This window comes from Takifugu rubripes, chromosome 17 (genome assembly GCF_901000725.2).
Source record: "Takifugu rubripes chromosome 17, fTakRub1.2, whole genome shotgun sequence".
NCBI lineage: Eukaryota > Metazoa > Chordata > Actinopteri > Tetraodontiformes > Tetraodontidae > Takifugu > Takifugu rubripes.
In genome coordinates, this window is record NC_042301.1 from 13,648,714 (window position 1) to 13,668,173 (window position 19,460).

General features: G+C 47.1%; 2 protein-coding genes and 2 long non-coding RNA genes across 11 annotated transcripts in view; 2 read left to right on the forward strand and 2 right to left on the reverse strand.

Annotated features, from left to right (window-relative positions):
* The first annotated feature begins 2,263 nt into the window (after positions 1-2,263).
* Positions 2,264-13,779, forward strand: LOC101077657 (ovochymase-2). Its single transcript, XM_029850148.1, has 25 exons — positions 2,264-2,438; positions 3,874-4,004; positions 4,490-4,583; positions 4,738-4,878; positions 5,050-5,147; positions 5,862-5,988; positions 6,235-6,417; positions 6,959-7,174; positions 7,813-7,953; positions 8,114-8,359; positions 8,453-8,638; positions 9,358-9,467; positions 9,546-9,646; positions 9,731-10,008; positions 10,180-10,343; positions 10,428-10,611; positions 10,692-10,910; positions 11,063-11,197; positions 11,301-11,522; positions 11,600-11,782; positions 11,980-12,092; positions 12,167-12,261; positions 12,412-12,701; positions 12,800-12,960; positions 13,249-13,779. Exons 1-25 carry the CDS (start codon positions 2,324-2,326, stop codon positions 13,444-13,446), a joined length of 4,131 nt encoding a protein of 1,376 aa, XP_029706008.1. The 5' UTR covers positions 2,264-2,323; the 3' UTR covers positions 13,447-13,779.
* Positions 8,053-8,845, reverse strand: LOC115253167 (uncharacterized). Its single transcript, XR_003891440.1, has 3 exons — positions 8,709-8,845; positions 8,431-8,632; positions 8,053-8,227 (listed from the first exon to the last, which is right to left on the reverse strand). It is a non-coding gene; the product is annotated as an uncharacterized lncRNA (long non-coding RNA).
* Positions 11,527-14,489, reverse strand: LOC115253166 (uncharacterized). Of its 5 annotated transcripts, XR_003891439.1 has the most exons (8): positions 14,297-14,484; positions 13,502-13,580; positions 13,227-13,419; positions 12,867-12,953; positions 12,381-12,684; positions 12,194-12,249; positions 11,898-12,116; positions 11,527-11,667 (listed from the first exon to the last, which is right to left on the reverse strand). It is a non-coding gene; the product is annotated as an uncharacterized lncRNA (long non-coding RNA). The 5 variants fall into 5 exon arrangements; XR_003891438.1 differs by having other exon boundaries at positions 12,867-13,419; positions 14,297-14,489; XR_003891437.1 differs by having other exon boundaries at positions 12,381-12,953.
* Positions 14,490-14,497: 8 nt separating this feature from the next.
* Positions 14,498-19,460, forward strand: part of fam13a (family with sequence similarity 13 member A) — a 30,306-nt gene continuing 25,343 nt past the window's right edge. For 2 of the 4 annotated variants that reach the window (XM_029850149.1, XM_029850151.1), the window contains exons 1-3: positions 14,498-14,785; positions 16,955-17,144; positions 18,612-18,818. In XM_029850149.1, coding sequence (XP_029706009.1) covers positions 14,759-14,785; positions 16,955-17,144; positions 18,612-18,818 — 424 coding nt within the window. In that variant the 5' untranslated portion in view covers positions 14,498-14,758. The remainder of the gene's footprint in view (positions 14,786-16,954; positions 17,145-18,611; positions 18,819-19,460) is intronic. The other 2 variants (XM_029850150.1, XM_029850152.1) reach the window with 2 other exon arrangements.

Consider the following 19,460-nt stretch of genomic DNA (forward strand, 5'->3'; position numbering starts at 1 on the left):
CCGACGCCCTGCAGGTGAGATGCACTCGACCCTACTGCGGTCGACAGAGCGAAATCTGTCCACATCGCAGATCATCTGCGGCACATCAGACGCCCTTCCGTCATGGGATTAAGTGTTAATTACTCAGTTCAGACGGCGCTCTGAGATAGTGGTTAATTAGCGATGGCTGGTGATCACAGAGCTGCCGCATCGTTCCACAGAACTCCGGAGATTTAACAGACAACTGGCTGTTCCCATTAAGTGGTCAGCTACGCCGCTCCTCCTCTCCCTCCATGCTCCTCTCTCTTTTGTCCATCCAAGCATTGTGTTAGCCCGATAGCTGGAAGTGAGGCGCGTCCTCTGGATGGCTGCCCTGGTCCCGGTGGAATATGTGGCCTACATTTGTTTGTGGTGCTGCACTAAGCTGCGAGAGTGTGTGTTCCTTTATCAAACCCTTCCACTCATTCAGCCCATTCCCATTGCTCCCACTTCCAGCCACATATGTCCTCACACTGTCCGTCATTCTGCGCATTCAAAATGTGCACATCCGTAGCATTTTGAAGCCCATCAACGATCGCATACGTTCATCTCAACCCCACCCACCACCCATGTGCACAGATTTGGCACACACACAGCTCTACACACACTCCGTATGCTGTGCATACACAAAGGTCACCTTCCCTTGACTTCATTAGAGACTTCTTTATTATGGCGGCCAGATGTGCCCATAAATCACAGGTCCCCCGGTGGAGCAAGAAGATCCACAACAAACTGATAAGGGGTGAAGCAGCGAGGAAAGAGAGGAAGAGGCAGGCGTCGTCAGATGAGGGGAATAATTCGTGCACGGCATCACAGCGCCGTGACTACCGATAGCGTCTCTGCTCATCAAAGCCAAAGTAACAACGCTGTCTAAAAGAAAAGGAATTCTTCTCCACCGTTCCGGGTAGTGAGATAAGCAGCTTATTGCAGCATCGCTGGATATCTGAGGAAAAAAGTTAAATCTTTTGAAGTGAAACGGGGGCTTTTCTCAGCTTTTCTCCCAGCTAATGGGCCGGTTCTGGTGCCTGGTGTGGAATTTTCTTACATTCTTACCGCCATCGTAGTTTATAAGCTGAAACCTGTCATTTTATTTGTGTTGGTTTGTCGAAAATCCACCTTAGCCTCAAGTTAAAGATGCCGTTTAATACAGTTTAGTCTGAAGCTGTTATTGTGAAGACGTCTGTTCAACCAAAGCTTAATGATAATAAATTCAAGAGATTCAAGAGTACTTTATTGTAAATCACCTCCTGCCTGGTGTTGCACCTGCATCTTATTGTGTTTCCCGCTGAACTTTAACTGTAAATCAGTTCCACGACCCCTCTCAGGTGGATTAATCCCTATTTACATCTGGAGCCGTTAGTGTCAGGGATGATCACCTCCACGGTGACAGTTATGGAGTTCCAACCTTTATTCTAGAGTACGAGGTTCCAAAATGAGGGCAGGAGATTTAGCTAACAGGCAGCCACTGGCTGACAACAGCCAACATAAAACAAGCACATTTCTAACAATATTATTGCTTCCTTGCACATTATTGATATGACAATGTGTGTGATGTCTGTGTGATGGATCAGGCGTTGGACGCCGGAGGATAAATCACCCTGGTGTGAAATTTTTAATTTGTCCTGAAGCCATGGCCAAGTCGCAGTTGCAGGTTTTAGAAGGACAGGTAGTGCTTTAGAAAACTGGTGACGATGATTCCAACAATTTGAGCTAATAGATGAGAGCATAAATCTGCTGTTCTTCAGTGGATTAGCTCGTGAATCACCTTTGCTCCTCTGGAGATGGCAGGCATTAAAGGGAAGAGCCAAATAGATGAGATAGCAGGAACATCTAACGGAGGTGTGCGAGAAAAAGGCCATTAAGTCTTTTTAGTAAATGATAAGGGTGTAAAGTCTTTGTCAGCGGTGACCTGCTGTGGCTGCTGCTGTCAACAGTAAAATGGCTGACTTTCCTTAATCTGTGCATTAATGCTGTGGGCATAGCTGGGAAAAGCACATCACGCAGCTCAACGCCGGTTCGGATTTCCACCAACCATCAGACGTGACGTTCTTTGGAGGTCTGGCGAAAAGACCCCTGATGAACCTGATTGGGACACCAGCGCTACTCATTAACCTGCTGTCGTGATACCGGATGATTTATGGCTCCGTCTTCTACCATCCACAGCAGAGAAGGGGCGCACGTGTGAAGGGGCTCAAGGTTCATCTCCTCAGTCAAAGTTCACCTGTGTTAACACGTCTCTGTGCCGGCGTTAAGTCGGAGCACCGTTGGATGAGACACAGTCTGGTGCACCGTTACTGGAAAAAAAATGAGCAACCGGGAGAAACTCCTCATATTCCTGTTTGTGCTCATGACCGGGGTTTGCGTCGGTCTGGTTGCCATCTACTTTACTAATGAAGCTAATGCCCCAACTAACGTCGAAGGTGAGTGTGAGACATGCGCAGTTTACCAGCGTGGTTGATGGCGCGCTCAAGCCTCCCAGATAACCCTAAAAGGTCCGAATATTACAGCAATCTCATCACACGGCTGCAACATTGTTATTTGGTCATCGAGGTGTAACCTGCATCCACAACCAGGTTATGATTGTTTTAATGGAGAGCAGAGAAGGACAGCGAGAGCGGGGAACGGAGAGGGAGAAAATCCAGCGAGAGATTCCCATCGGAGTCTGCGCTGCTGACGGAAGTTGCTGTCATTTCGGCGTCGCGGGCTCTTTGGCTCAGAGATGAATTTCCCCTGTCGATGTTATTGACTGGGAGACTTGATTCATTGAAACAGGTTGTGGAGGATCAGCACACGTGTGTGAGGGCCCGCCTGTTGCTTTTAAAACCCAGCGAGGGTTTTTGTTAGCTGAGTGCATCGTGATGCACAGCGAAGTGGCGCTACACGGGTCATGCGATGGTACTGAACGGTTCCCTTATCTGTCACTTGAGGTTCTAAATACAGCATTCATCAAAATTGTTAGCATGCTAGCTCCTTTCCCCCCCAAATAACAAAAGAAATGATAAAAAAGTGAGTTGTATTATTAAGTATGCGCTCTTCATCGCATATTTCTTCACCTCTTCATTTAATATCAAAATAAACTCCACTTCACCCAGTTCTCAACAATTACAAACGAATTGCTCCCACGGTTTTAAGCCATGAGGTTGTCGGTGACAGCAAACGCTCGCAGATATAGAACACGCTCGCATATGACGCTTACATTATTAAAGGGTTGGCCCTTCAGCTGCGTGAACAGAAGGGTGTCTTTGTGGAGAGGACGGTCGGAGGCTGCTGACACTTGATGAATGAGAGGATCTGCTGCACTTTTTGTTGTGGTTAAACACAGCTGAGCTCCAGAAGCTGCACCATTAGCAGCAGCCGGGGAGCACGATGCCACTGCAGACGAGGACGTTCCGTACCATCCCTGCGCCCTCTGAGCTGTCTGCATCGATTCATCGATCCTCCTAAAGGTTGTTTATGGGACCAAGATATTTAATTCCAATGTAAAAAAAAAAAAGGATAAACTCTTTCACCTTTGAGGGTAGAGTAGTCTTTTGATTAAAGACATTTGGATTTAACCAGTTTGTGCTTGAATACCCAGAATCCTCCTGTTTACTCCTTCTTCTCCTGCTGTTTTATATTGTAATTGTTGTCTGACACATTGGTGCCATAAAGGATTATTCGTCAGCCGACAGCTCATGAGTTCATCAAATTGAGCCTTTTTTCTAAAAAAAAAAGTACAGACGTGGTCGTTGGCCCCCTTTAGCCTCAGCTAAATTAGAAAACCCTAGCATGCTAACGTGCTAAGCTCTGCGGCGACGATGATAATGGTGAAACCCCACCAGTAACGAGTCTTTCTCCTTCGTCACATCCTTCCAGGGACAGACTCGGGCTGTGGGAGCCCTCGGGATCTGTCTGCGGAGTCAGGAACCTTCAGCAGTGTGAACTATCCCAACAACTATGACAATGGCAAGAGTTGCTCCTGGCACATCACCGTGGACCCGGACAAGGTGACGAGAACCATCTCAGCCCTCCAGATGGTTACATTTGCCTCCAACGTTATTAGTACTAATGTCATTATTATCAAGAATGGTGCTGTGGTTTTTACCAAGAGGGAGAGAATGTGGTTCTTTGGTTCTTCTTCAGTTGGATAAGTCAGATGATGTCAAAGGGGGCGTGGCCACAACTGAGTGACAATCCTAGACCAAATTAAATCAGGCTGCAGCTCAGACAGATGACAAAACCAACTGGCCAGAAAAAGACTCTTTTCTCAAGAAAAAGAGGGTTTTATTCTTACTCGTAATGTTAAAATGAACAGGCCACAATAAGAGTATTTCCTTAGAGTTAATGGGAACTGTCCTGTTTAGCAGCTTCCCCTTTGTCTTTAACTGTGTACAATCCTTACAGGTTGAGCCACACCAACCTTATCTCTCCTATCTGCCCCTGGGATCGAAAACAAAGAAGGATGAAGCACATCTGTGTCTTTTTGTTGCAGGTAATCCATCTGTGGTTTGAGGACTTTGCTCTGGAGGACACCCAGCTGTGCACGAGAGACTTCATCACACTTCAAGACTCTCTGGGAATCATCGGTAAATCTGGGATTAATTCCAACCTAATGGGAAAAGGAAGCGGCGCGGCTATTCAGCTTCCTGCTTTTGAGCCTCTGCGAACAGAGTCGCTCTTTAATTGCCTCTTCCTCTGGGCGCCAGGGTTGCACGCTTATGTCCCATGTGCTGTTTGCAGGTAAATACTGTGGCGGTGTCACACCGAGGCCGCTGGTCTCACTCTCGAACCGCCTGACGGTGTACTTCAACACCAACGACATGACAAACAGCAGAGGTTTCAAGGCTCATTACAGAGCCGTGGCTCCAGAGCTCACGTCAGGTAAATCCATTTCGGCAGGAAAATGACCTTCACCCCCGGAATAATGTGGTGGCTGTCCCAGAAAAATAAATGTGGGAATGAGGCGCAGGCGGAGGTGGATGTAGAGGGATTGTACCTATCCTTGAAGTGTGTGTGGGAAGCTGAAGTACCCTTCCTCCTTCCCGCTGCCAGAATTAGTCGGAGCTGGCGGCGCTCTCCAAGGTGACCAGGGGAGTGTGATGACCCCCGGCTTCCCCGGGCAGAACTATACGGACGGAGCTCTGTACCAGGTACACAGACACACACTGAAATCTGTTTGTTTTTCCTAAATGTAAAGTATAATTTAGGTTGACATTCAAGTTTCTATTCTATTCTGTTCTCTTCTATTCTGGGACAAGCAGCAACAATTAAAGGCCACTTTATTGTATTACCTGTTGCTCGTCTCTCCTGCTACTCAGTAGCAAATGCTAATAATGTTTTAGTGTATTTAAGCGCAAATGTTGATTCACCTCATAAATATACAGTTGTCTTTTCTGTCAATAAATATGTACAAACTCATGCATGAGAAAACTTTGTCAGACCTAACTTGGTTTATGTTTTTCCACCTGATTCCCTAAGCTAAGCTAAAGGACGCTAAGCTGTAACAGTGGGTTTTTATAGTTCTGGTTTACATTTTTCCCAAGAAGGCCTCATTAACAATGAGGATTTTAACTTATTAATTTTTTTTAAATATTTTTTTAAAATCCATCTAGCCTTGATTTCACTGCCAGGATTTGGTATCGTTTTATTTGTCTGTCATCATAATTTCATCACGCCGTGTGTTATTGTAGAGCACCTGTCCAAACAGGATCACCTGCTGTTGGAGTTAAACCGGGCTAAAATTCAAATATACACGTCTGCACATCAGACATGCCCCTTTGCTGTGTTTCTGCATGTAAAAGCAAATGTGAGGGGGAAATTAGCACGCGGGTTTACATGAATGTCGTCTGTCTGTGTTTGACCAGTGGAGAGTCACGGTCCCCAAAGGTGAAAGGGTTCGTCTGACATTTACCTCCTTTGACCTGGTCCCAGAGGTCTGCGGAGACTTTGTTCAGGTCTTTGACGGCTACACGGCTGGCTCCTCTTCGCTAGGTAAACATGACATTTCAGACCCACTCCCAGTAAGCAGAGAGGCACACGAGAGGAATCCCGAGGAGTTTAAAATGGGCCCTGGTACCATCGCACATCGGTATCACAGGGAGCCGTAACTGAGGGGGCGGAGGGATTTGTTCGAAGCGAAAAGGCCGCGGTTCCAGATAAAGATGAGCAGAAAGTGAAATACATAGAATGTCTGGAGTGTCTTTTAATCTTGTGATTCTTCCTTTTCTTTCTCCAAAGGTAAATTCTGTGGAAAGACGAAGCCGAAGCCGGTGGAGTCCAGCGGCAACACCATGGCGGTCCGCTTCAAATCAGACCACCGGCTGACTTCCAAAGGCTTCAGCGCAAACTTCACCAGTTTCAGCCCGAGTACCGGCACAACCACAGCCCGGCCGGCGACAACACCCTCCCCTACATCGTCTGGTGAGGAGTCGCTCCAAATACTTTGGCTCAAAGGGTCAAAGGTCATAGTGAATCAGTGACGGCTACATGCATGCTGAATTTTTAAAGAACCTTTCAGTCAACACAAGACAATCATGGATTGAAAGTTCCATCTTCTGGGCAGCGTAGATGATTATTCAGATTTTATGAGCCAGATTCTGAGCCGCTAGAATTGTTTTACTATGTCATAAAATGCTGCTTGTTTGGTCTTCTGTGGAGTTTGCTTGTTCATGTAGGGTTCTATGAGTTCATATGAGATTTCTGTGGCCAGCCTCCATGACTAATAACATCAGATTTATGACGCCCTTCCAACATGTTGATTGCACATCGCTGACATCACATTTTATTATCCGGCTGTCCGATTGTGCCCCGTTATCTCAGGAACCACCATAGTATCGGTAGTTATTGTCTTTAATTTCGGGTTTTTCAAATGCAGCTTGCAGCTCTGACCACCGTTCCTCCCTGTTTCAGCCAGCACGAGGTGTCTCCTGCTGACATCATGATTTCTTCTCTTATTTGCCAGGAAGCGGCGGCCCAGTTACCCTGACTGGGCGCAAAGGGGCGTTCCATTCCCCCGGTTTCCCTAATTCCTACCCCGCTCAGCTGAAAAGCTCCTGGAGGATCTCCGTGCCCAAAGGGTTTCTGGTGAAACTGCAGCTCACCGACATGGCCATCACAGGAAACACCGGCCAGTGCAAGGACGACAAGCTGGTCATCTCAGATGGCTACGCCACATTAGGTCCCGTGCACTTCTTGAAGTTTAAGAAAATCTGCCGCGTGTTTACTGGATTTTAGCTGGTTACTCACTTCAGTAAACTGGGAATAACTTGTGATTGCGGTTCTGTACAGTGTTCCCTAAAGCTGCTTTATCTCTGGGGTAAAAGTACATCTTATCTGTGAATGCACGTCCATGAGGGCGATGAGCGCATTCGTTGTGTATCCTTTTACTTCAGGTGTCCTTTTTTATCTGCTAAAAGAAACTGTTAAAGATCTGAAATCAACACATTGTAAATCCTTCCTGATGCATCTGAAGGGTATTGTTAGTTTATATTAACTATTTTTATTGATATTGCTGTGCAACTATCTGTCTTTGTGCTGTTTTGTAGTAGATGTTTCTAGCTTTAGCTGAAATAGGCAATTAATCCCTGCTGGGAAGTGTTTTGATGCAGGCTTTCGTAGCTCCGACTGAGTTTGTGAAGCTGTTTTTGGTCGGTGGCTCATCTGCATAACCATCCATCAAACTGCACAGTATAATCAGCATAACAGCAGCTATTTATTAGCCTTATTTGTACAGCTGCATTATCTAAGGCCCGGCTCCATCGTCTCATCCATCTCCATCTTTCCCTTTTTTCCCTCCTGGCCCGTCTCCATCTCCAGGCACACTCTGCGGCTACATCCCCCCCCCCGTCCTAGTCAGCTCCGGCGACACGATATCTGTCGCATTTCAGTCCGACAGTCGCCTCACGGATCGAGGATTCTCTGCCAAATGGGAGGCTGTGTACCCTGAAGATATCGCAGGTACCAAGGACACCCACGTGCACGCGTACACTCGCCACCATAAAACTTTCCACGTTTTATTGTACTAAATTAAATTATATATGATCTACTCTCATGTACATCAGTTAAGAACAAATGGTATAAACGGAACCAATGAGTTCCTCTCTCTGTCGTCTGTTAGAAATCCAGGGCTGCGGCTTTTCTTCCAAGGAGGAAACGGGGGTGATCAAGTCCCAGTTCTGGCCCAAGAACTACAAAGGCCACTCTGAGTGCATGTGGAACATCGCTGTGCGCCCTGGGAAAAAAATCACTCTGAAGTTCACCCACTTTGACCTGGAAGCCAGAGATATGCTAACGTCCAGATGCTACGATAACGTCATGCTTTATGACATTAACGGCTTGACTAATGTGCTGAATAAAAAGCACGGTAGGTCATTTCTTGCGCCCTGATATTTGCATCCGTGTAATTAAACATAATTATTTGCTTGTGATATTCACCAGTTTGCTCTGTGTTTACTAGGCCCATTTTGTGGGTCAACGCTGCCGCTCACCATCCAGACCTCAGGCAGCAGGCTGCTGATCCGCTTCCACACTGACTTGTTTAATGAGGGCAAAGGATTCCGGGCCTACTGGACCACAGACCCCAGTCAGCCCGCTCCCACCGAGCCACCGGTTCCACCAAACCCCTGGGACGGCATCCCTATAGGTGGAGTATTCAAATCGTTTTGACTATAGTGTTTGCTGATGTTTTGAGCCATTAATGGTGCTTTTTCTACCTGTGATGCGGCGTGTTGAGGTGTGGTACCAGGCGGTGGGCGGGGCCAAACTGGCCCTTTAAAACGTGTGTAAAGTGAGAGAGGAGAGGAGCTGCTGTTTAAGCAGAGCTGCAGCCTCATTATTCCATCTGACATAATCTTCCTTCCACAACCCCCTCCTGTCCTCCTCCTGCCCCCCCCCCCCCTTCTGCATCACTGTAAATCGGTGTTGTACTGAGAACATGAAACGGCTGTCACCTGATCCTAATTCTTCACCCGGCGACGAGCCCCAGGTGGCCCAGGCTCCTGCCAAGCCAATTGCTGAAATAGAGTTTTATAGATGGGCTGCTGCTGCCACTGGGGTTTATTTCCCCCCACCACCACCCACACAGGCTGTGACCAGAGGTGTTAGTCAACGAAAAGACGGAGCGGGACCCTTGGATGAGAATAATTGGGACAATTTAATGGCGACCTCTCAGGTGACCATTTCAGCTGCAGGATGGTTGCAGATCTGCAGGAATATGTTAATATGTTAATGCAGCAAAAAACAGTTATCTTGTAGCCGCAGACGTTCATATCCAGGCTCTGCGGATGCCGGAATGATCCAAACTCATACATGAGCGGACAGCCAGGTATGAGATTAAAGTTTAGTTCAACTCTCATTTCCCAGACTGGCCTAGCTCATGCGGGAAACCGGCCATCCCTCCTTCAATCATGTCACGCATCGTGAACGGGGAGCGGGCCAGGCCGCACTCCTGGCCCTGGCAGGTGTCCATGCAGGTCAGCAGAACCCCTGGGTAATATAGACATGCATGTAAATATCACATCTCTGCCTAACGCCTTGGATGTCTGTTGCAGGTCTGGCCCGAGAGCCGTCCAGAGCCCAGCTTCTCCCACATCTGCGGGGGTACCCTGATTCATAAGAACTGGGTCCTCACGGCCGCACACTGCTTCATCAGGTAAGCACAGCCCTGAACCTTGGAGCACAGGCACAATGGGAAAATGCACAGTGTCGTTGAGGAATGCGCTGATCTGCTGCCCAGATATGCTGATAAGCTGCAGCGGTGGAGCATGTGCCTCGGCAAGCACAACCTCACCTACACAGAGCCTAGCGAGCGCTGCTTCGGTGTGTCAGGCATCTACCGCCACGAGGATTTTAAATACCCCACGGTGCCCTCGGTGGAGTTCGACATCGCCCTGGTGAGGCTGGACAGAGATGTGATTCCCAGTGACCAGATCTCGTACGCCTGCCTTCCCTCCAAGGAGGAGGTGCTGCCTGGAGGCAAGAAGTGCTACGCGACAGGCTGGGGAGATGAGACTGGTACTGGAGATGCATTTACACTCCCATTTGATTCTTTAGCTGCCTGTTCAGTGGATACTTCAGTCTTTCATATATGTTTGGCGCCCCCTGCTGGACAGATGTGCTGTTTATGAGTCTCAATATGTCACTCTCATTCAAAGATTTTGCCAACGATTCTTCTGCATTCATCAGGTAATTCTCAGGACCCTAAAGTTGCCGAGGCTCTCAACCAGGTCGCCTTGCCAGTTGTGCCATACGAGACCTGCAAAAGGATGGATTACTGGTGGTTCCAGGTCAAGACCTCCATGATCTGCTGTGGTTTTACCCTGCCTGATGATCTCAAGTCTGTGTGCCAGGTATGAAAATGGACATGCTAACAGACAGTTGTGATGGCAAAAGCTGTGTTTGTGATGATTCTACTCACGCTGGGGTTTTTACAGGGAGATTCAGGGGGTCCTCTGGTGTGCCAGGATACTCTCGGTGCCCCTTGGGAAGTTCATGGCATCACCAGCTTTGGTCCTGTTGGATGTATCATGAACAAGAAGCCGTCAGTATTCACACGCTTGTCCGCTTACATCCCCTGGATCGAGAATGTCATCCGCAAGGAGATATACAATGAGCACAGTACGAACCCATTTTGCTCCAAAGTTAGATGGAATCCAGAAAATCTTGCTTCTTTTCACCTTCTGTCCTCTCTGCTGTAGCATCTGGCTGCGGGGGTCCGAAGGTTTTGAACGGCACAGGTGGCAGCCTGTCCTCTCTGGGCTACCCTGGCAGCTACAGCAACAGAGCCAGATGCCAGTGGATCATCCAGGCCCCCCCGGGAAAACTGGTCCACCTACGATTTCACAATTTCTCACTGGAGGAGAGCGAGCTCTGCATTAATGATAAAGTCAGCCTCTCGGACAGATTAGGAAGCCTGGGTACATAAAAATAGATTTGTATTGCGTCAAATACGGGCATTTATACCCCCATTCTTTCTTTTGTATACTATAAACTGATATAAAAGTGTTGAAAATGACCCTTAAATGCCCTGTTTACGTGCAGATATATCACTGCGTTCATTTCTCTCCAGGAACACTCTGCAGTCATGTCCCACCTGAAGCCCTGGTGAGTGATGGAAACACACTCCACATCAGCTTCTCTTCCAATGACAAGGTGGTGGACACGGGCTTCACTGCTTCCTGGAAGGCAGTAGATCCAACAGAGGGTAAGGTGGGAGGAAAATGGGGCAAGAAAACCCACAGGGAAAAGCCTTCACTTACCATTCGTCTGTTTCTCTCTTCCCTGTGGCGCACGCACACACACGTCAGCTCCGTGTGGAGGCAGCTTCAGCAGCAGCCAGGGTGAACTCAGGTCTCCTAATTGGCCGAGCGACTACCAAGCTCAGTCTGTGTGCACGTGGCGTATCGAGATTCCTTCAGCCAAAAGCATCCATGTGGCCTTCACCCACTTTGAGTTGCAGGCGGCCAACCTGTTTGGCAACTGTCTGGACTATGTGGAGGTCTTCGATGGAAAAAACATGTCATCCTTGGGTTGGTAACCGTGACTCGGCTCTTCTTCTGTGAGTTTTAAGACCGTGGACACAAACCGTGTCCTTCTTGTGCTGCAGCGCGGTTCTGCGGATTCGCTCTCCCGCCCAACGTCACTGTTCCGAGCAACACGGCCGTCATCCGCTTCCTGAGCGACAGAAGCAATCAGCAGAGCGGTTTTCGTGCTTACTGGACCACCGATGGCGGTTTGATCCCGACTCTACCACCTCCCCCCTCTAATCCGTGGGACAACATCACTATTGGTATGTGTAGCGCCTTTTTAATGAATCTTCTATCATCTACACCTGCATTAATGAATGCAAGGGAGTCCATTTCTGACCTGGTTCTGTAGGCACTACATCTCTAAAGAGAGCTTACCACAGCAGTTTCCAGCTCAGGCACTCCCCCCTCCATGGGAGCTTCTTCACAGCTTATTTAATTGTGAATTCTCTCCTCACAGAGTGGCCATTAAATTGTGGAAACCCCGCAGTGAAGCCAAGAATAGCCACCCCGAGGGTGGTGAACGGGGAGGAGGCGGTCCCCCACTCGTGGCCCTGGCAGGTCTCCATGCAGGTACAGCCGTCTATTCACAAGCGCCTGAGATGGAAGAAAGTGTCCATTTTGATCAGATGTGTTCCTCTCTGCAGGTATCGGTGTTTTCTTTAACGCCTTACCTGCACAACTGTGGGGGTTCTCTGATTCACGAAGAGTGGGTCCTGACTGCGGCTCACTGTTTCATGGGGTAAGACGCGAACCATTGCGCAAACATAGAGATAGCAGCACGATACGATCAAATATGTGTGAAAATGTGCTGACATTGCAAAACAATAAGACGATTACTGATCATTTCCTCCATTTCACCTTTGATTGCATACTTTCTGGTGCCCTCCAGGCTGTTCAATAAACCCTCCGACTGGCGTATGTGTTTGGGAAAGCACCATATGAACTCCTCTTTGGACGTTCCCTCCGCGGAGGAGTGCTACAAGGTGGACCGCATCATCAAGCACGCGGGGTTCGTCTACGAGCAGGACAAGAGCGACATCACCAACGACATCGCCTTGGTGCACCTGGTGAAGCCCGTCAATATGACCAGGGAGATCAGCCCCATCTGTCTGCCCAGCCCTGGGGCTGTGATGCCGGCCGGGACACCCTGCTTCGTCACTGGCTGGGGAGACGAGAAAGGTGGGAAAGTAATTTTCTCTGTTATCGCAGCACAAAAAAACGGATGGATGGATTTTTAAAAATGGAATTTATCTTTATTTTTTGACTTTTTTTTAAAGGTAACCTGGTCCCCATAGTGGCTGAGAAGCTCAACCAGGCGGCCCTCCCCATTGTTGAGTTTCAGACCTGCAGTAAACCGGCCTATTGGTGGGACACCCTCAGACCCTCCATGATCTGTGCTGGGTACGAGTCCCCGGACGAGCTAAAATCAGCCTGCCAGGTGAGAAAACACAACCAAGAGAAACCCACAAATGATGTGGGTCATGTTGCTGGGTGGGGAACTCTTCCTCTGTCTTATGTAAGCACACGCATATCTAACTGATTTGTGCTTTACGTAACACCGAAGTGTTATTGTTTGTGATCAGTCAGCCTTGATTCAAGTTGGCTGCCTGTTTCTCAGCCATAATTCGACACAGACAGAAACATCGGCTGGACAGAATGAGCAATGGTGCGAAAGGCCTGTCGGGGAACAACAGACTTCAATACCGCTTGTGTCTCTGTCCTGCAGGGAGACTCCGGTGGTCCGTTCTCCTGCAGGGATGCAGGAACTAACACCATTTGGGAGGTGCACGGAATCGTCAGCTTTGGGCCTTTCGGCTGCATCAAGGACAAAAAGCCCTCAGTCTTCACCCGAGTCTCTGCCTTTAACGAATGGATTAATGACAACATCAAGAAGTTCCTATACGAAAGCAAGGGAACCTTTTAAGATTCCTGGGTGGGAGTATAAGTAGGACATATTAACATATTCTTGCACCGCTTACATATCTATCAATCGGTAGAGTCACGTTGAGTGGGTCAGCGGGGTCGGAGGTCAGTATGCAGCTCTGAAGGCGGCGATACCTGTATCCAAGAATATATTTAATTTGTTGTATATTGTATTAAAATTTAATAAAACTATACTACCCATAGAAATAAATGATTTTTTCTGTCTCCATCATGTTTTTCCCCCTTCAGACCTCTTCTCTTTAACTTATTTTCAGCTACTCAGCAAACATCTAATGTACCTGCTGTACATTATTATATGTTTTTGAAAATAGCCGTTTTTATTTACATTAACACCTTATAAAGACAAATCTAAAAGTATTGTCTACAAAAACGTGCTCGGTAGAGGCCCAGTCAGATTTTAGTGACCTCTAGCGGCGAGAATGCGCATTACAACCAAATACATTACCGACAGTCTGCAGCGGCTGCTGGGAAGCAAACCATAGTTTCCCACGACAGTGTTTGTATGTTTTTTTTTATTATGCAGTTTGAAAATTCATCTGTAAACGAAACGTTTTATCTCTACATTGCAACACTGATTGCACATTGCTGTCTATTGATACGACCGAATATGTTTGTATTCAGGTATGTTTGTCTGTTCTGGGCTTCTGTAGAAACATGGCAGAGCAGCGTTCTAGCAGCCACGGGGGCGCCTCAAAATCCATGTAAATGACTTACTCTTAAGTAGATCAATCCACCTATGGGTGCATTACTTATTTTATAGAATTAAAAAGCACGTATAGGTTTATCATAATCAATTCAAACAACCACAGATTACTAAAACTCTTACATACGTCGAATCAGTTGTTGGACGCGCTTCTGTAGTTCTTCAAATATTATTTACAATCTACAAAAAGCTCAATAAGAAAAAAGTAGGAAAGAAAACTACAGGGCTGAACACAGCCTGAGTGCAAGCGCACATTCAAAGTTTTTTGGAAGCCCCCAGTGTCACATGACCAGACTCCTCAGCCAATGGGAGAGCTTGGCTCAAATTTCAGCTCAGGAGAAGAGAGGGGGAATAAAGAGGGAGGAAGAGAAAGAGAGACCAGCACTAATCTGTGCCCCTGCACCGGGCGGCATCTTTATGGTCTCCTGTGTGTGTAAGTGTGTGTGTGTATGCGTTTTAGATGGCAAGGGCTAAGGAAAAAGTGGATCCCACCACTGGGAGGAACCCAAAAATGTGTCCTGTGGGAGAGTGAGGAGAAGAGGAGAGACACCAGCAGTTTTCCACTCATCCCTCCTCCTGTGCGGAAGAAATGGGGGCCGGAGCTCTGACCATCTGTGTGAGTACAAACTCGGCCAAGTCTTCACATTCTCTCACGCCGTTTAAATGTCCCGAGGAGTCCAGCAAAGTTGGTCTTTGTTTAAAGGAGCTCTGTAAGGTTTTCCAGCCCCGGTGAGGTCACCTCCAACCGGCTTGTTTTTACTTGCACTGCTGGAAATCTGTGCTGGTTTCTCCTCACCGAGCAGCTGTTGCTCCTGGTCTTTGCTCCCAGTTGTTCCAGTGACCACCCACATGGGGACGGAGGAGGGGGAGGAGGTGGGGAAGTGGTGGGGGGGGAGGCATGCTTGGGCTTGCTATCTTCTTCATCAGCATGTGGAAACAGACAGGAAGATGGCCGTGCTTGTGCTTCAGGCTCTTTTTTTTTAAGTAAGGGCTGTGAACACACTCACACTCACAGTCTGACCACAGTTTCGAGGACTTGTCCCAAACCCTCAGGTCATCAGGAGTGTGAAAAAGTCTCCAAGGTGGAGGAAGGGGGCCAGTGTAACCAAATGGGCGACATTAACATTCATTTCCTTTGGCTCGCACTCAATTTCATCAAAAACAAATCCCCAGCAGAGCCATTAAATGTCCGTCCTAGTCATCCAGGAAATATCTGTGTTCTTCAGGAGCTCCGTGGTTGCTTGGTTTTTCTATGTTGTGGACGTTACCAGGGAGGACAATGAGCTGTCCTCAACAGATGATTACAAGTGGGGAAAAACACCAGTTGCCATCTTTTATCTCCATTTTTAGATACGAAGGAGAAGACTGACAGGAAGCCGTGAACGTGTGTGCGTGAGACAGACAGATTTAGGGGACATCTGTTCGGTATCACAACCATACTGAGCTCAGACTGGCTTACAACCAGCAGGAGTGCCATTAAGGGACAGATTGTAGAAGTTAATCAGTGTAAAACCATGACAGTGCATGATGGTGCTTCCTGGGGATTTCATCATGGTTCTGTAATTACAGGGAAATGCAGAATATGGTTGGATAAAACAAAACAGCTCTGCAGGTCTTAGGAAAGGACGTTGTGCACCTCAGTTGTCTTGTAACAGTCATTAGGATGGTGCAGGGGGACTTTTTATGCACCCAATTAAGATTCCTGAGCCCTGAGCATTCACACCATCTGCGAGGGAGGGGGCCTTTCACCAGCCGACCCGACCTGACCGTGGTTCTGGCCCGGGTCCCCTGGAATACGTGCGCATTCTTTTTCCCATCGCACCGCTCACTTCTCCCAAACTGTAGACTTTATTGTGATGACGTCATAATCGGGGGGCCTCCAGCCTCTGTGTTCGGGTCAGTTCTCTCGTGTGATGCACTGGACTCCGGAATGACCGCAGGTCACATGACACGTCAGTCGCTATGGAGACAAGAGCAAAGACTGATGAACATCCGGAAGTGTTTCCTGCCTCTCACACAAGACCAGGCCCAGGTTCAAAAGTGTGAAGTGGATTATATTTAAATGACAACTCTATGTGCGTGTGTGTGTGCGTGTGTGTGTGCGTGTGTGCGTGTGTGTGTGTGTGTGTGTGTGTGTGTGTGTGTGTGAACACTGTTTGTCTGTAAATCTATATAATCAAGTTTCTAATGTGTATTAAAATATGAAATATATGATAGGTTTGTTTCATAGTTTGTATGTTTGTTTACTGACAGCCTAAACTTAGATTTAACACTGTACGTCATCTAGTGCAGATTCTTTTTGATGCACCTCTTGAGCGCTTCCCCCATCCTTGATTCCCGACAGTGACGCAGGTGTTACACAGGCTGTTTTATGGACATCTGTTTTTTTCATATCTGCCAATCATGTTTGCACACTTCTACCCCTTAAAGCTGTATATGACTGCTGTATGATTGATACTACGTCCAGCCTTCCTGTCCTGTTTGTTCAGGTGTGTGTGTGTGTGTGTGACTCTGCCTTTGACAAAACCTGTCGCATGGTAACCTGATATTTGTCGTAGCAACACACTTCACAGCTAAAGCCTTTAGCTCTCTGCACACACAGTATGTGACAGTATGGCTGCCGGAGGAGGTGTGTGTGTGGATGGACTCCTCACACACACCTCCACTAACTTACACTGTCTAATCTAGACAGCCAAGCGAGACTCCCTTCTGCAGGACGCTTTTGGGTACCTCACCTGATGGATTAGCACATGCTAATTGACAATATCTGCTTTTCTCCATCCAGCACAATAAGACAGCAGTGCTGGTCACAGAGGACATGAAGAAGATGGTCCAAATACCCATCCTCAGACCCAGGCCAGCCAAGAACACCAAGGTGTTTGGAGCACCCCTATCTGAGCTGCAGGACAGGGGCCTGGTGGAGGACGGGGTGCCCGTGGTGCTCAGGAGGCTGGTGGAGCACCTGCGCAGGCATGGTGAGAAAAGTTTGTGGAGATTTGTTAGCTGCTCCATGCTACCGTGTTTTTTATTCATTATCTGCCATTCAAGAAGAAAAGCCCCACTCATCATATTCGTACCACAGCCTGGGGGTCGGGTCGTTTGTGTACACCCTCTTTCCCTTACTTGGTCTTCCTTTCAGATGTCCCTCGTGGACTCACAATCTCACATGATTCCTAACAATTCCCAAGCTCCCAAATTCCAAGCTTTTGATCTCATTTTTATAGCTGACACCCTTTTGATCAATATGATAAACAAATTAGACACAATGATTCTGATTACAACATCTCTCTCAAAACTAGTACAGGAAAATCTGAAATTTAACATAACATGATTGATTTAATATCTCAAGTGTCACACTTGACTAAGAGTCAAGTGTCACTCTGCACTCTATTTTTACGGGTTTTAACTATGTGGAAGAAATGGCTTTTTGTGGTCTTTCAGTAATGTTTTATCTACAATGTTTAAGAATTGTTCGAGCAATTTTAACTACTGCATCTCTAAATCGATGCGACAGTTTCCCTTGTGTTAGACGTTTTTTGTATAATTGGTCAAATCAATATACTTATTAAAGTGTAGTTACCCAGTTTGACCGCAAGATGTCAGTACAATGAAGGGAAAATTCTTCTTCGTGGCCAGCGTTCAGTGGTTTATGGAGTTTTATTTAATTTCAAAATACTTTTTTTTTAACCACAGAGGTTGGTGTGATGTTTAAAATTAAAACTACTACGGTTTCAATTGGACTGAAACAAAGTGTAAAAATTGACAACTTTGCCATTGTTAGATCATCCTCTTAACACTTGACATTGGAGATAAAGTTTCTTAAAATCCAGAGCAGAGGGTAATTAAAACAGTCAACACACAAACACTTCTGATGACCTGCCAGAGGCTGAGGGTTGATCACAGCTTTTATACTCGAGGGGGGAGGCGAGCAAGAAGAGGTGAGGAAGAAGAGGTGAGAACAATCTGGACAATCAGGAAAGAGAGAATAAAGATGCTTGAAGACACCATGGAAACAAATATATCTCAAATGAAAAATCTAAGTTGCAAAAAGGATTTGCATTAAGTTCATTTGATGTGATCCCTTCTAGAAAACAGCCCAAGCTGCACTAAACACAGAAGCCAAAACTGTATTAGAAACAATATAAAATCCCACGGAAGACAAACATCCAATAAAGACCAAAGATTGGTTGTTACGCTCAAAATTCTGAGCTGGACACAAGAATTTAGGTTAAGCAGAAAAAGAAATGCTGGAGGAAGAATGGGGGGGAGGGGATTCCATGAAAACTGATGTTTTGTTGAGACTGTTTCAAACTGTGACCTCAAAAACAGTTGCAGGACAAAGCAGAAACGGCAGGCGACTGACAGCAGGACTGTAGACAACAATCTGACACGTGTGATAATGAGTGGACGCACGTTCACCGCGCCTTTCTGTCACTGTGCAGCTCTGCGTCAGGAGGGTCTGTTCAGAGTGAATGGAAACGTTCGTGCTGTGGAGACCCTGAAACAGCAGCTGGAGGCCGGAGAGGACCTGGACCTGTCTGGATCTGATTCATGTGCAGTGGCCAGTTTGATCAAGCAGTTCCTCAGAGACCTTCCAGGGGGTCTAGTCAGCACAAGAGTCCAGCAAGCACTGATACACCGCTACCATGGTGAGGGGAACTACACCGTCTGGTGTGAGTCCCTAAAGTGTGTCTCTAAACTGTGTGTGTGTGTGTGTGTGTGTGTGTGTGTGTGCGCCTGTGTTCCTGTGCTTGCTGCATACTGAGTACCACAATTAACAATCTACTAGCGAAGTGAGGACAGTTTTGGGAAGTGAGGACATTTTGGCTGGTCTTCACATCTTCAAAGGATTGTTTGAGGGTTAAGACATGGTTTTAAGGTTGAGGCTAGAATTGCATCCTCACAAAGATAGGAATACAAGGATGTGTGTGTGAGTGTTTTTCTTTATATTGTCATTTCCTAACAGTTAACAAAGTTCATATTAGAAATTGAAGTGTTTTTGCACTCGCCTCTGAAAATAAGACTTAGCATGTGTTCACAAATTCTACATCAAGAGAGCGGTTGTAACCTTACGTGCGCCCACTCACGTACGTGCACGCATCCTGATGGTTTGCGTCATTCATTCATCGGGGATCAGCGGCCATATCCGCTTATCCAACTGCGACCCAATTATGCAGTAATAGCATCAACATAGTTTCAGGTTCTTTGCTGATGCATTGCTAGTTACCACAACTCAAGATCAGTGATCACTCAACCCCCATCACCCAGATCTGTTGAGAGGCTTATCTATC